General features: G+C 47.7%; 2 protein-coding genes across 12 annotated transcripts in view; one reads left to right on the forward strand and one right to left on the reverse strand.

The window, feature by feature from the left end:
* Positions 1-16,397, reverse strand: part of SLC22A18 (solute carrier family 22 member 18) — a 213,323-nt gene that overhangs the window by 71,269 nt on the left and 125,657 nt on the right. For 5 of the 11 annotated variants that reach the window (XM_030560552.1, XM_030560554.1, XM_030560553.1 and 2 more), the window contains 2 exons: positions 11,294-11,414; positions 4,995-5,321 (listed from right to left, as the gene is read on the reverse strand). In XM_030560552.1, the coding sequence (XP_030416412.1) occupies positions 5,134-5,321; positions 11,294-11,414 (309 nt within the window). In that variant the 3' untranslated portion in view covers positions 4,995-5,133. Of the gene's footprint in view, positions 1-4,994; positions 5,322-10,069; positions 10,290-11,293; positions 11,415-16,397 lie in introns of those variants that run through there. The other 6 variants (XR_004000108.1, XR_004000109.1, XM_030560555.1 and 3 more) reach the window with 2 other exon arrangements.
* On the forward strand, positions 493-3,187 carry PHLDA2 (pleckstrin homology like domain family A member 2). Its single transcript, XM_030560569.1, has 2 exons — positions 493-1,074; positions 2,769-3,187. The coding sequence occupies exon 1, from the start codon at positions 634-636 to the stop codon at positions 1,030-1,032; it is 399 nt and encodes a 132-aa protein (XP_030416429.1). The 5' UTR covers positions 493-633; the 3' UTR covers positions 1,033-1,074; positions 2,769-3,187.

Consider the following 16,397-nt stretch of genomic DNA (forward strand, 5'->3'; position numbering starts at 1 on the left):
TGGGGAGGGTTGCCAGTTTTGGTTGGATGTATTCTTGGAGCTTTCATCACATTACAATCTTGAATTAAGGATTAATCTTTAATTCCTGGAGACTCCATATCCTGGAGGGCTGGCAACTCTGGGAGCGGGGACAGAGGGCCTGGGGGAGACCTGAGACAGATGGGAACTTGGGGGAGGGCACAAGCAGAAGGAATGGGAAGCTGCAAGGGAGTGGAGCAGAGGGGGAGCTGTAGAGAGGCAGGCTGGGAACAGGGGTGGAAAGGAGGGGGGGGCATGAAAGAGGCTGAAGTGGGAGGGGGCGGGGATGCAGGAGGCTGTGTGAGGTGAACCGGTTTGGAACTGGAGCTGGAGGGGGATGAGGGGCAGGCGGAGCCTGGGGCCAGCGGGGGAGGAGGTGCCGGATACTCAGGCGCGGCTCGGGGAGGGCCAGGGCCGGCAGGGGAGGCCGGGGGTGGGTGACAGCAGGGCTGGGCAGGGAGGGGGACCGGAAGAGCGAGGCGCTGACTCACCGCAATAAATTGTTCTCCAGCCAGCGCTCTTCGCCCATTGCAGCTGGAGAAGGCGCCGGAGCAGAAGCAGCTGCCGAGTTCGCCGGCTCGCAGCGGGAGCCCAGGGCTGCGCCTGCCGCGGAGGATGAAGATGCCGGGCGAGGTGATCCGGGAGGGCGAGCTGGAGAAGCGCAGCGACAGCCTCTTCCAGTTCTGGAAGAAGAAGCTGGTGGTGCTGACCAAGGACAGCCTGAGTCTCTTCCCGGACGGGCACAAGCGCGCCCGGGGCAAGGAGCTGGGCTTCCACTCCATCCTCAAGGTGGACTGCGTGGAGCGCACGGGCAAGTACATCTACTTCACCATCGTCACCACGGACCGCAAGGAGATCGACTTCCGCTGCCCGGACCAGAGCTGCTGGAACGCCTCCATCACCATGGCGCTCATCGACTTCCAGAACAAGCGGGCCATCCAGGACTTCAAGAGCCGCCAGGAGCTGGAGCAGGCGGCGGGCAGCCAGGAGCGGCGCCTGACCCGGGCGCCCTGAGCAGCCCGCGGAGCTGCAGGACAGGAGGAGGGACGGCGACAGGTGAGCCGCGGGGGGGTCCGGGGAGCGCCCCGAACCTGCCAGCGCGGGCCGAGGGGAGCCGAGCGCGCCCCAAGGCCCCGCGGGGTTTGCAGAAGACGCGCGTGGGCTGCTGCGCTGCGCCTTAGCCCGTCTCCACTGAGCTTCACGGGCTGCAGGGCCAGCGACGGGAGAGCAGAGATCACAGGCAGGCGAGCTCGCAGCGTGCTCAGCGTCTGCTTAGTGTCGCGGGAGGCCTTGCCCAACTTGCCCCCCGGGTTCCAGACCAGCGCTGCTCCCGGGCTTTAAACAGCGGCTGCGAGCCCCTGAGAGCAGGTGGCTCATGCTGCCTTTTCACTGGGACTCCCACGGGGGGATCGGATCGGCCGGCTCTGCCCGTAGCACTCGGACTGAACCGGCACCCCCTGACCTTAGGCTAAACCCCATCCCCGTCTTTTGCATTGGCTAAAAGCGTAGCCCTGGCGCCTGCAAGCAGATGCGCTGATTGAATTAGCATAGCCGGTCGGTACTGGAGGGGTTGAACGGACGTGGCCCCATAGCGGCCCCTGCTGGGCCGTGCAATTTAATGGTTCCCGGAAAGCCCCAATATGCCCTTGGTTTATGAAAATCACTAGGGATAGTCTTAAAGCAGGGGTAGGCAACCTACTGCACGCGTGCTAAAGGCGGCACACAAGACACTCACACTGCCCAGGTCCTGGCCACTGGTCTGAGGGGCTCTGCATTTTAATTTAATGTTAAATGAAGCTTCTTAAACATTTTAAAAACCTTATTTACTTGACATGCAATAGTTCTATATTATAGACTTATAGAAAGACACCGTCTAAGAACGTTAAAATGTATTACTGGCACGCAAAACCTTAAATTAGAGTGAATAAATGAAGACTCTGCACACCACTTCTGAAAGGTTGGCGACCCCTGTCTTAAAGCCACTTTAGCATCTGTGAGCCTGGAATAAGAAGTGACTTCCTAGTAACTAGTGTGGCAAATATCTCAATTTTTAAGAGGATAAAGGCAGCAATAATGGGAATGGGAGAACTGCTGTTGGGATGCTGCCTTCCTCTACTCTCTAACTTGGGCTGGCAACCTCCTTCTGTGGGTCTGACACTGCTTGGTTCTCCCTGGGAAGACTCTCCCATCATGTGCTTGAGGCCGGACTTGGGTTTTAATGCTTGAATTGGGAAGGGGCTTGGAGGGTCCAGGCCTTCTTACTGCTTTGAGGGGCCACCTCACTTCATGGGGTGGGCTGTGTTTGCCTGTTTCAGGCTTTCATTAATCACCCCCTTATGCTGCCTCCCCCCCCATTCAAGCAGTGGGCATGGACTTTTCATGCTGCAACTTTTGTCTGGAAAGTAGTACTAGCCTTTAGATTGGTACCAATGCTGCTGCTTAAGCCATTGTGGCCAGCAGAGAACGCTTAGACTTGGCGCTCCATTTTGGAGGCTGAGCTTTTTGCCTTTTTGTGAGTGTTACCTACCAGGGATCTCTGGGTGATACTGTGCATGGTTACTAACTAGCAAGATCAGTTATGCCACTTAGTTGATGAAATGTGGACAGACACTTAATGGGGGCTTCTTTAAGCAACTCTGTGTATAGGCTGGGATTTTTAAATACGAGTGCCAAACTCCCTTAGGTGCTTACCCCACAAGAATACTGCTGTATTGTTCCACTTCTGACTTATTTTCTTTTGCTCCTTTTAGAATGCACCGCATCAGATCGAGTGTCTTGGACTGAAATGGGACAGGGTACCAATGAAGGAAAGCAAAGAAGGTGGCTGGGAACAGTTGGGTTTCCTCCAAGTCTGAGGCTGCTGAGCAAAGAGCCCTGAGCTTCGCCTGAGATGCATTTTAAAAACCAAAGACTCTTTCAAAAGGACTTCTGGTGAAGCTTCAAGAAGTTTCTTAGTGGCACAGCTTTGCAAACTACTCTTATCTATTTATGAGATGCAAAGAATATTCAGCGCCCATTGGTGCAAAACAAACCCAATTTAAATTATTTGTGGTATCTATATTTGTATTTATTTTGATGAATGTCTTTAAGCAGAGGTCTTAATATTGCTTTTGCATTAATGTGTCCATTCCAAATAAAGTACTTGAAATGTTCACATTTTATTACTATACACTATAGTGCAGTATGTTTTTTGGTGCAGGTTGCAGAATAATAGTTCATAGACACCATCTATAAATAGGGCTACACTAATCTATCCAAACACTTTTGTTAATAAAACGACTAATGTGCTTTGATAACAGAAAGCTGATATGTCTGTAGGAAAGAGCCTGTTTCAGTTGGTCTCCAAGCAGAAACTCAGTTGCATCTAAATTAGGAATTGCTATACTGTATCAGACCTGGCCCTTCTAATCCAGAATTCAATAGTCAGGATTAGTTGCGTCTGAGGAAGGTGCAAGAACCACTGCAGACACCAGTTACAGACTAAAAGTGCCTTCCAGAATGCTTCCTCTAATACCCCCTGCTTGCTTAGTCCAGAAGAAGTGCGATAGCTGAACTGGTTCAGGATAAAATAAAGACCAACATATAGAATGAAGGTTTATATAACAAGTTCCCGGTTATTTCACATCTCCATGCATCTTTGCAGTTTCCAGATCCAGCCAGGATCCGCCATGCTGAATGTGAGGGGCTGTTCTCATGGGGTTTCCAGCCTAACCAGAGGTAGGAAGTGCTGTACTTCTTACCAGCTTCTTCTTAGGACACTTTGCAGAGCCAAGGGGCTGGAGAAATAGCTGAACTTCCTGGTACTGTGCTTAGGAAAATCAGGTCATATGAGACTTATTGCTAATTAATCTACATTTCCTTGAGAGTAATTCTGCAACATACAGCTATCCTTTCTCTACAGCTAGAAAGGGGAAGTACAAGGAAAAATGCATTTGGCGCTAAAACTGAGGTGCAAGACTCTTCCTGTGTAGTGTTTCTTACTAATGGTCTGAAACTGAAATCCTTACTCAAGTAAAGTTCCCACTGACTTCCACAGAGTCTTGGTTGAGGGAGACCAGAGAGTATTGGTGGAAACTACAAAGATTATACTGAGAACAGCATGTAGGAGGGTTAATTAAGGGCTGATTAAAGCATAGTTCTAATAAGGAGCTAGTGGAGGGTGTGGCTCAAAAGGGAAGTGCTTGCTCACCCAAGAAGTGGGAAATGCCATGGCAATAAACTACTAATGAGGTTTTATAAGTTATGGACTAGCTGCTTTTTTCCCACAGGATGAAATAGGCTTCAGCTATCAGTTGCTTGGACCATCTTGAAGAAAGTCTTGGTTCTGATTCCCTATGTATGGCTGGTGGGAAGAAATGCTCTGCATTGAGGGTTTTGTGCCTTAAAGCAGAAGGATACAGTACTTAGTTTCCTGAACATAAAGGTTTTTCAATTACCTGTACTGCAGCCTGAAACACTCTCCCGAAAGAGGGGTGAGTTTTTTTGTTTTCTTTTCCCAGGTGGGGTTAAAGCATAACTTATATGGATTCGGGTAGCTAACTTTAGGACACCATGTCTGAAAAATCTGGATGCCATGCCTTTACTTCCATTCTACAGTGTGAGAGATGATAGACCCACCCCTGTAAGTGGGGGTGACTGAAGTGCAGTTGCTGGAACTTCTGTAACTATTAGCGTTCAATGTTGTATTGCCCAGAGGCCTAAATGGGGATCTGAGCTTCATTGTGCTTGGCACTGTTAAAACAACCTGAGCTAGTCAGTGCCTCCCCTTTACTACTAAAGAGAGAGGGCTGCATCTTGATTGGGTTCATTGACTTTAATGGAACTATGCTGACTTACATCAGCTGAGGATGGGGTCCTATCTCTTGTAATAGTGTCAAGCCCAGAAGATGTCTGCAAACCTATCAATGGTGCGGAATATTATCAAATACTAAGGCTTTGTAAACTGCTCCAATAGCAAAAGTTATTGTATATGCTGCTGAAATGCAAAGTGCTAGCTTAAAGCTACTTTTATTTTCAGTCTAGGGTGATGGAGGTAAAAGTCCTAATACATAATCTATATATAAACATTGCACATTTTAGATTTTGTGGATAAAGTAGATTTACATGTAGCCTGGATTACTGAGCTTTCTCCTCATTCTGAGGTACTCTATTCTTAAAAATATACAAAAACAGAGATATATTGACAACCAGTTGCAAATAACCAAAGGCTGAGACTCCAAACATCTTGTACAAAATTCCACCTAGTGTTGGGCCCACTGTCCGTGTCAGGGGAGGAACAGATGCACATATCCCAAGCATGGCACCTACAGAAGAGGGGGGAGGAAAAAGTGCATACATAAGTGACAGATTAATTCTAATTACAAAGGTTTAATGATAATTTGTTGAATAGACATAGCTTACATGGACCCTGTGTGTCCAGAAGTGTGTAACTTCCACTGTGAGCCATCTCAGCTCTCCACTGCAGTGTTCACCCAACAGGAATACTGCAGTCAAGGGCAATCAGATTCTGCACTGGTCAAGAAAGAATTCAGTGCCCAATACAGGGAGCTAGGCTCTGATTCTGGAAGTAGTGCTCTTAGTTAAGCTTGCAACTGGGAACATTTATTTAATTAAGGGTATGGTAATTTAATACTCTGTCTCTTGCAAACCTTGGAAGATCAGACTTTTCTAATACAATAATTAGATAAGGCAGCTACCAGTGCATCTCCACCTTACTAAAACAACCCATCACAGTTTGTCCTCAAGCTCAGGATAACAGGCTGTTAAGGCTTTGCAGTTTAGCAACTTGGCTCTGAAAGGCTGGGCTCTAACTAGTCTGTTTCAACAGAATGGATGATACCCTAGAAAAACCTCCTCACAAATAAAGATTGCTTCAATATGAATGAACACATGCTGGATACCATTATCCAGCTCCACCAGATTCTTGTGCCATGCTGGGAGCTTAAAGGGAGCAGGAGCCACAGACCATGAGAAAGCACTTATTACTTGGCAAAGTATGGCCACTTGCATGCAGATGAATGGACATGGAATATTATAGCACGTGTCGTATGGTGCAGGCACATTATTCTTCTATTCATATAGGAAAACCAGTATAGCACCAAAATGAAAAGTCTTAGAATAGGACAGCAGAGAAGGAGAAGGGAGATAAGCTTAGACTTTGGTCACAAAGTAGGGGGTTTGGGGGTCCAATTTAGGTATTGATATGATTATTTCACTGCTTGCACAGGTGAGAGAGAACTCTGGATGTAGGCATTTTGACTTTACATAAAGATCCTGCTGCCAGGTATGGCACCATGCATGGAGGCCTACCTAGCTAAATGGGAGCACAAATGCACTACTTGATTCTACTAGTTATAAAGTGATGGAGGACCATGTAACTGGAACAGAACTGAGTCAAAAAATCTTTAGGGGAGTGTGAATTAGAGGAAATCTGACCAGTCCTCAGTCTAATGCAGATCCAAGCCTGCTGTACTTCTATTCAGAAGGCTAGTTTGAGAAGGGAGCCAGTAGGAGGGGGAGTAATGTGTGTGTGTGTGTCTTGGAAAAATCTTTCTGCCAGATCTTCTGGGTACTGCTCCCCATCAATGAGCTGGGTGGATCCCCAAAATTGATCTCTCCCCAGTGGGAGCAATCACGCAGCCACCAAACTTTCTGGGCAGGTTCTACAATTTTTCCCCCCTCCAGGCATTTGAACTAAACTAATTACTATATACAGCAGCCAAACTGGCTCCCAACAGTTGAGCTGGCACTTTGTAGTGTGTGGGTGGGTTGTGTGTGTATGTTTAATCAGATATCCATCCTCTAAACAGGCCCAGGCTCCAGCTCTGCACCTCTGAAAGGTTTATTTTGCTGAAAGATAATTTCTGTTTCCTAAAGAACCAGCTAGATCCTGCAGTATGAACCACCTCTGATCTTTAGGCAGTTTGAAATCTGAATTTTGCAGCATGGGACTATAGAGTTAGTCTACACTGGCAATGCTGAAGTGCTGTGACAGCAGCACTTTAACATGCCTTAATCATATCATATCAGGATTGGAAGGCACCTCAGGAGGTCATCTAGTCCAACCCCCTGCTCAAAGCAGGACCAATCCCAAGGCAGATTTTTGCCCCAGATCCCTAAATGGCCCCCTCAAGGATTGAACTCACAACTCTAGGTTTAGCAGGCCAATGCTCAAACCACTGAGCTATGTCTCCCCAGCTCCCAGTGCTGGGGCACTGTTTACACTGGTGCTTTACAGCACCGCAACTTGCTGTGCTCAGGGGGGGTGTTTTTTCACACCCCTGAGTGAGAAAGTTGCAGCACTGTTAATTGCCAGTGTAGACAAGCCTATTTGGGAAGGGCAGGGACGCTTTAATGACAGTAGAAAAGAAAATCCACAATGGACAACCAGCTTCCACTAACTTCTATCCAGTCTTCCAGCTCTTTGATAAGAGGGGCACTCTAATCTGGGGCTAATCCCCTCTTTATCATAAAGGCCTGACCCAGCACTTATTAAGATCAATGGAAAGGCTACAACTGACTTTGGACAATACTGGATAGCGCCCTTAATGAAAAGATCTTCAGAAGATTCCTTCAGCAAGTCTCAAGACAGATACAGTTCCGAAGGGAGTTCCTCAAGGTGAACTGGTGAATAGGACAATCTTGTGAATGTGAGTGTTCTTTAAATTGACTAAAAATCTTCAAGGCTAATGCCACTTCCTGTGCTTTTGATGTGAAAAGCTTTAATGCCACAATATCACATCAAGTTTAACAGCCATTAAAAGGCAGAGATTTATTAACAAATGCAACTAGAAATGACCAATTTGTAGCGTAAATTTTACATTTGTACAGTTGGGACAATAGTTTTATTTGGAATATGGGTGGAACGGCTACTGCATGGTGCCACCCATGACCAGAAAAGAGTGGCAGGCATTTTAGTAGCATTGTTTCTCTGGGAGGCACCCACACTACATTAGACAGGTACTCCAAAGAAGCAGCTTACACACTGAAATTGCTCTGCTGGGTCAGGGACTCTTGATTTCACTGTTGCCTCTGCCTTGATGTAAAGTTTTAAAAACAAAAACCTACTTGAGAAAGTGAATGACTCTCAGCACTTGTATCAGGCTATACAAGTTTTACCCTGAGCTCCTCATGCTTTTGCTAAAGAACTGCAATCCTGACCTGCAGCAGCATCTCCTGCCAATCTAGTTTTGAGCCCAAACACAACTTTGCCAATGCTCCTCAATCCTGACCTGCTACAATCCCCTGCCATTGTAGTCCTGGACCCATGCACAGCTCTCCAAATGCACACAATATTTTCTTGCAACACTCCCCAATGTGCTAGTTCTGGGCTCTGCACAACCTTTGCAAGTGCACCTTTGTCTTAAATTGCAGTACCACCCTCTCCACTGTCCTTCAGCAGAGACTGCCAATCTTGCTGAATAGGGGGTGTGGGGGCGATTTAATAACGTACGCAAACAAACAAGGACTATGAAGAGGCCACTAAACTCATGTTCACTTGTGACCAAAGTTAGCCTCTGGGCTTTGAAAGAGGAGCATGCTCCATTTTTCCTCACAAAAGCCTTTTGAGAGCAGTCTGGATGATTTCCACATTTGCTCTATGTTTAAATGCCATTTACTGCCCCTCCTCCACTGCTCTCCCTCAAACATTTCTTGAAGACTTGAAACTCCTGATTTTCATTCGCACAGAATTGAGTCCTGGAAAGATCTGTCCTTAGTGTGAACTAAATACGTTTTAGCAAACAAATTAAATTCTAACCAAGATTCAATGGCTCTAGGTGCTCACAATGCATGTGAGGTAGATTTCAGCCTTAAATTAATCAGGCTAACCATGGGACCTTGTCATCCAGAAAAATCCCAGAGTGCTTTACAACCTTTGACAGACTGTACAAACTTTGAGTTAAATTTCAACTGGACTCTGTCAGGGCCGCCCAGAGGATTCAGGGGGCCCCCGCTTCAGCGGCACTTCGGTGGTGGGGGTTCCTTCTGCTCCAGGACCCGCCACCAAAGTGCCCCGAAGACCCAGCACTTTGGCAAAAGCTCCAGGGGCTCGGGCCCCACAAGAGTTTTCCAGGGCCCCCAGAGCGAGTGAAGGACCCTGCTCCAGGGACCCCGAAAAACTCTTGTGGGGGCCCTGTGGGGCCTGGGACAAATTGCCCCACTTCCCCCACCCCCGCCCCCTGGGTGGCCTTGAGCTCTGTAGAAACACTTGCCCATAAAGCTTCAGACGGAATAGGGAATGCAGGATAGAATCTGACCGGTCCAGTTATGGATCTCCCAAAAGAGGACAACTCTACAGATATTTTTGGAGTGTAGCCATGGGGGCAGGGCTTAAGAGAGAAGCAGCATCACTTACAGATAGGTACTAGCTCATCTTAAAATGCCTCATTCCACACAAAAGGACGCTCTACTTCTAGCAAGAATAATTTGGACAGAGATGGTGGGGGCCAAGCAAGGCTCCCCAGAACATTGCTGTGGCAGCACAAATGTGTGCATACATTTTCTGGCCACGTCTGAAGGAAATAAATATACATGCCCACCATTGAACCACAGCCTCTTCTATGGCAAAATGCAACAACTCTTTTAACAGCACATGGAAACATCACAAAATAGTTTAAGCACAATTATTACAACCAGCTGCAACGAAAGCTGTAGCTGCTGCTCTGAGGGATGTATGGATTATGGTGGCTGGCTCTGTGGGTGACCATCAGCAGTTTCGCTGTCTCTTCACATAGAACAGTGAGGCTGTCAGGCAGAAGTCTTTGTTTTGTCCATGGTAGATAGGACAATAAGGTTGCTTGGCAAAACCCAGGGGTCTGCTGGGCTTAGCAGCTTCTCAGCTGCCCGCTTACCATTTTGGAAAGGAAGGTTTAGAGTGTCATGCTGATGTTGGTACAATATGTATGGCACTGCATCCTGGGAGAACTCTTTCACTGAAGGAAGGCATGGACATTCAGATGATGAAGACTTTTTCAGGACTTTGACCCTTCCTCTCCAATAGGGTGGTGGCCAGACACTCCCTTTATTATAATACACAGAAATCATGACTCCTTTTAAGTTTCATGTGACTCTCTGCCTGAACAGGGCCCCTCATTTGCAAGAATATGCTACTATGTTTCAATACTGAGCATTTATGGTTTATTGTGGTGTCCCATAGCCTGGTTTTGCATGAAAAGAAGCACCTGAGTAACAGGAAAGCTATGTGGACCTTTCCTTGTTGGATCCAGCCATATGGCTGGGTATTTGCAAGTGGAAGTGCAGGCAGCAAGAACCTGAATGAATACAAGGAACATACAGTTATAAATGGAGTGTTTGGTCAATATTGTACAAGCTAGTCCTCTGTTCATTCTGTACCTGCTCATTCTGGTTTCCAACTTAAATTATATGCAATTGTTTGAACAGGATTTCTTGGGGAATGGCATGTTTCTCAGAAATGTGCCTTACTGTAAAATGAAAACTGCACAACCACACTACAGCAGTGTGGCCAGGGCACTATGAAGTGTGACAACCTTAAAATATAACTTAGCTCATTAGCTGTCCTATATTGTAGCTCTTCCTTTTATCCTAGCCCCTTTAAGGGCCAAATCTATTCATCTCAATCTTATGATCCTAAATCAGAGGTCCCCAAACTGGGGGGCGCGCCCACCTAGAGGTGGCACAGAGGAATGTTCAGGGGGCTCCGCTCCTGGTCCCACCCGCAGCTGTGACCTTAGCCTCAGCCCCCTCATTCCTGTCCACGTCCCCCACTCCCAGAGCCATGACCCTGCTCCAGGGGAGGAGGGTGCAAACATGGGTAAGGGGGGAAATGAGGTAAAAAATTTTGAGACCACTGTCCTAAGTGCAGAGGGCTGACACAAGGCCTTGTGATTCACCTAAGCCTTAAGCATAAGTAAAGCTTTGCACAGAAAATCTAAGTAAAGGCTGCAGGATTCTGTCTCTTGTTATGCTGTCAATTGATGCTGGGCTCACTGCAGGCCTCCTTGTAAGTCTAGGCCTGCTTCTTCTGACCAGCGTTAATTGGTTGGCAGAGATGCAGGACTAATACAGGTTACGCTTTGTTCTTAGTCAAATTACGCCTGATGGCATGTGCTGGGAACTCGGCATTCTTCCCACAACGCTCTAAGTCGTGGTTGGCAGCACAGCATCAGCACAGCAGCGTTTATGCACATGCCAGCTCACAGCTTGAAACCTCAGGCTTTAAAAGCCACAAGGCCCAGACTCTGAGCTGGAAGATCGTCTAATTAAAAAAAAAATCTAGTCTTTTCACAAGTCTTACCAGTGTCAGAAGGAGGGACGGACTTGGTGAGAATGCTGTCCGTAATGATGCCCATAGTGCAGAGTGCAAATACCATGGGGAGGGCAATGATGCAATAATGGAACACGTTCGTCATCAGCGCCTACATGACAGAACAAAATATTCCACGTCTATTAGAAAACCAGCTCCTGGGCAGCACAAAGGATAACGTCACACTGATGAGATACAATCCTGCCTGGATTTTCATAAATATATAGTGCACTAGACTCCTGGTTGGTGTACAGTGATGAAGCTCTGATGCAGCAAAACAGATTTGCACCAATAGAAGATCCAGCCCATTCAAATCATTTCTGTTAAATTTGTGTTTAATGCATTATTATAAACATTCAGTATATGTAAGAAACTATAACCCGTACATTAAGGTAGAACCTCATCTAGTTTTGCTTTGCTAATTCACAAAGCATGACAATTCCCACAATCCCCCCCTCCTTCCCCCAGGCTGTCTGCTCCACCTCTCAGGAAAAATTTAATAGCAGGGGCCTGTAGTGCAGTCTCATTAAGTCTTCATTACTTATACAAACCAGGCTACAGCACCCATTATAATGCATCATCATAAATAATTAAAACTAAGCTTTGCTTGTCAAAATAAATGAACACAGTACATTATGTAATACTGTACCCTTGGGATCGCTAATCCTGTTTGTCAGTATACTTGCTAATGAATTCACTGAATTCAGTAATCTGGAACAGGTCTCCCAGTCATAAGGACACGTTAATGAACATAATTAGTGAATGTAACAATTTTCTTATTGCACATGTTCTGAGCAGAGATGTCATTTCAGCAGTTTATTAGTTAAACAAAAGTACAAGAATAAACTTCTTATGCAGTAGGGCTTAACCAGCTCTGAATTCATTCACAATCCCTACTGGTCAAATGAATGGATTTCTTTGGAGTACAGAAAGGAAATTAATGCCCCTCCTCCCTCGCTCTGTACTGGAAATCTCTTATCCTATGTTTACTTTTGAGGTGTGTTTCTTTTACTGTCATCTGGAGATCATTTATATCCTTTGTTAATCTGGAAGTTTTACTCATTGGCTCATCCTGCATGGATTTTCCTTTCATAAAATCCAGTCAGCGTCTCTTGGTTACAGAGGGAAAACAAGCCCAGAAACATACCTAACTCATGATCTGCTCATTCTGAGGTTTAAATCATTTTCTTGACTGGATTAAAAAGTATGTATATATTAAACCCCTTTCTGGAGACAAAGGTAGATAGGTGCCTTGATTTCCATGGGACCTTTGCCTAAATTTTGGGTCAGGACTACAGGATATAGCCTTCATACACAAAATATTCAGACCAGTGGATGGATGATAAGAGCTCCTGTGCTAGAGCAAATGCTTCCAGAGCTCATGCAGGAATCTCAGGAGAGAACGCAGCTTTAACACTCCCCTGACCTCTGGGAATTGTCTGCCATTTGGGCAGTGTGGAGGCAGCAGAACCATGGCTCCCTGAATTAGACGGGCCCTTCAATAACAAACAACAAAAGTGGGGAATGACTGTTAAAAGCAGAGGGAGTGCTAGGGAGAGTGCTTCCCCCTGCTGAGGCCCTGTAGGAATCATGGTTGGAAGGCCCCAGTATGAACATGACTGCCAAACCCAGAATTTATTTTTCAGATAGGAAGGATTGTGCCTGGGGTCCCAGAAGGCAGGCTCAAAGGCAGATGGATGGGAAACAGGAGAGAAGGGGCAGGGCAAGGCAAAAACATGCACCCCCTAGAGGAAAACATCCCTTATGTGACTGCCAAACCTTTCTGCAGCCCCACCCAGACCCTGTTAATTCATAAGCCTTCCCACACCTGCAAATGAGAAACATCATCTCCTCTGACCACTGATTGCCCATCACGGCTGTTCAAAATCCCCACATCTCCTAGCTGACCCATCCCTGCCCCATTTTCAACCCCCAGGGAATAGGCACGCATCATCTAGATGCCTTTCAAGCTGCAAAATTATCCTCTGAGGCCATAGAAAGCCCCACCAATCACCTCCTGTGTTAGATTCCAAAACCCTTCCAGGAGGGTGTTTAGGTTTCTTTTTCAAACAGCTGCTCTCTCTACTTGCTTCCACTCTTGAGGAAAAGGCTTTGTTTTGCAGATGTGGCATCCATTGGCAGGCCAACAATAGCAAGTACATAGTAGGAGGAAAAAATTAAGTTGATCTATCTTTAATGCTCATGCTTGGAAGGGAGGGAGGAGGAATTAAAGTCAAACATTTTATGACCCCAGGTCTGTAATCTGAGTACTGAGGTCAGCCAGGGCCCTCCTGACACTGCAACAAGCTGCCTCAACAAGGCTCATCCCTGTTGGGACCTCCATTATGAAAAGCCACCCCACACACAGATGTTTTCTTGGCAGCCCTTTGAACAGAGGACTTTTTAATAAGCTCTCCTGGGTGGAAAGGACTGCAGCTGTATTTTCCTATGAATAGTTGTCCTAGGAAGTCATTCCCGACCCTTGTCTCTCAGGCCCATGCCGTCAGGATGTCCCCAAGCCCCCCTGGGCATGTCCTAACTGCCAGCTCTGAAGTGAATTCACAGCAGAGTTCCTTCACAAAGTTAGTAAGAACTTCTTTGGGCTGGATTTCTTCCAACTGTGGCTCATTAATCCACAGTTATATGTGCTGCCCTGCAATAACACTGTGATCTATGCAGAGAAAACTTAAATTATGCTCTTTAAATTACTCCCTTTTTATCTTTCCTCATTATTATTAATAAAAACATGCCCAGTAAGCTCATGTATCCTATTCCTACTGCTTTGGATGGGTTTGAAGTCTTTTCAATGACCCTTATCTAACAAATTCACAAAAGAAAGAGTCTGAATGAGAGATGCCGTCTTGCTTGGCTCATTATGTTCTCATTACTGCCTTCGCTCATTTCTCAATCTTCTGAGGTAATTAAAGTCTGGAGCGTTGACAGGAATACTAAAATGTTTCAGTGAACCTGCTCCTGAGACAGCAAGATTAAGGAGGGTAATTGGGCTCCACTCAGGTTCTGCATCTCAGGTGGTGCCATTGAAGTTCATCCATTAGGCTTGTTTCAGGCCAGCTGTGTGTGCGTGTGATGATGAATGGCATGCTGGACTCATGGCATCACAGTATGCAGTCCCATGTAGGACCCATATTGTGCTCATGATTTTGATTCCTCAGTTCTCTGGCTGGTAGGGTTTAGGAAGCATTGCTAAGACAGGTCATTCTATCTGGGTTGAGCAGGGAGAAGGTGATTTGCGCCACTTTGGTATGACCGAATTTGGTGCTTATGCAGTCTCTGTGTGGAAGCATAGGTCAACGCAAAGCAATCAGGTGATTTGGCACAAAGTCACCCAATGAAACAATGATTTACTTTCTCAGATTAAAACTCCAGACCTTCCTGGCTCCTAGCTTTGTGTTCTAACTTGTACAGGGACACAGTGTTGCCTAGTAGCTCAAGTATGGGTCTGGAAGTCAGGAAAACTAGGGGCTTGTCTACATCAGAAAGTTGCAGCGCTGGTGAGGGAGTTACAGCGCTGCAACTTAGGAGGTGTACACATCTGCAGGGCACCACCAGCGCTGCAACTCCCTGTTTGCAGCGCTGGCCGTACTCCCGTTTTGTCTCGGGTGTAGAGGATCCAGCGCTGGTAATCAAGTATAGACACTTACCAGCGCTTTTCTTGACCTCCGTGGAATAAGCAGGTATCCCAGCATACCTGAGGAAGCCTCTGGTAATCAAGCTGGTCTCCTTCCCCAGCTTGCTCTCGCGTTCCCCGAACCCCGAGCAAGCAGGTCTCCTTCCCTGAGGTTTGCTGGGTGGTTCCGGGAACGCGAGAGCAAACCGCGGCGAAGCTGGTCTCCTTCCCCGGTTTGCTCTCGCGTTCCCCGAACAAGCAGGTCTCCTTCCCTACGGTTTGCAGGGTGGTTCGGGGAACGCGAGAGCAAACCGCGGCGAAGCTGGTCTCCTTCCCCGGTTTGCTCTCGCGTTCCCCGAACAAGCAGGTCTCCTTCCCTGCGGTTTGCAGGGTGGTTCGGGGAACGCGAGAGCAAACCGGGAAAGGAGACCAGCTTCGCCGCGGTTTGCTCTCGCGTTCCCCGAACAAGCAGGTCTCCTTCCCTGCGGTTTGCAGGGTGGTTCGGGGAACGCGAGAGCAAACCGCGGCGAAGCTGGTCTCCTTTCCCGGTTTGCTCTCTTGTACCCCGAACCCCCGATCAAGCAGGTCTCCTTTCCTGCGGTTTGCAGGGTGGTTCGGGGAACGCGAGAGCAAACCGCGGCGAAGCTGGTCTCCTTTCCCGGTTTGCTCTCGCGTTCCCCGAACAAGCAGGTCTCCTTCCCTGCGGTTTGCAGGGTGGTTCGGGGAACGCGAGAGCAAACCGGGAAAGGAGACCAGCTTCGCCGCGGTTTGCTCTCGCGTTCCCCGAACAAGCAGGTCTCCTTCCCTGCGGTTTGCGGGGTGGTTCGGGAACGCGAGAGCAAACCGCGGCGAAGCTGGTCTCCTTTCCCGGTTTGCTCTCGCGTTCCCCGAACCCCCAATCAAGCAGGTCTCCTTCCCTGCGGTTTGCAGGGTGGTTCGGGGAACGCGAGAGCAAACCGCGGCGAAGCTGGTCTCCTTTCCCGGTTTGCTCTCGCGTTCCCCGAACCCCCGAGCAAGCAGGTCTCCTTCCCTGCGGTTTGCAGGGTGGTTCGGGGAACGCGAGAGCAAACCGCGGCGAAGCTGGTCTCCTTTCCCGGTTTGCTCTCTCGTTCCCCGAACCCCCGATCAAGCAGGTCTCCTTCCCTGCGGTTTGCAGGGTGGTTCGGGGAACGCGAGAGCAAACCGCGGCGAAGCTGGTCTCCTTTCCCGGTTTGCTCTCGCGTTCCCCGAACCCCCCTTGAAGCCGCCCAACAGCACTGCAGTGTGGCCACATCTAACACCACTTGCAGCGCTGGTTGCTGTAAGTGTGGCCACTCTGCAGCGCTGGCCCTATACAGCTGTACTAATACAGCTGTAACAACCAGCGCTGCAAAATTTTAGATGTAGACATGGCCTAGGTTACTATTCCTTACTCTGGCATGGATTTGATATGTCCTCTTGGAAAAGTCACTTAACCTCTGTGTGCCC

The sequence above is a fragment of the Gopherus evgoodei genome, chromosome 4 (assembly GCF_007399415.2).
Source record: "Gopherus evgoodei ecotype Sinaloan lineage chromosome 4, rGopEvg1_v1.p, whole genome shotgun sequence".
NCBI lineage: Eukaryota > Metazoa > Chordata > Testudines > Testudinidae > Gopherus > Gopherus evgoodei.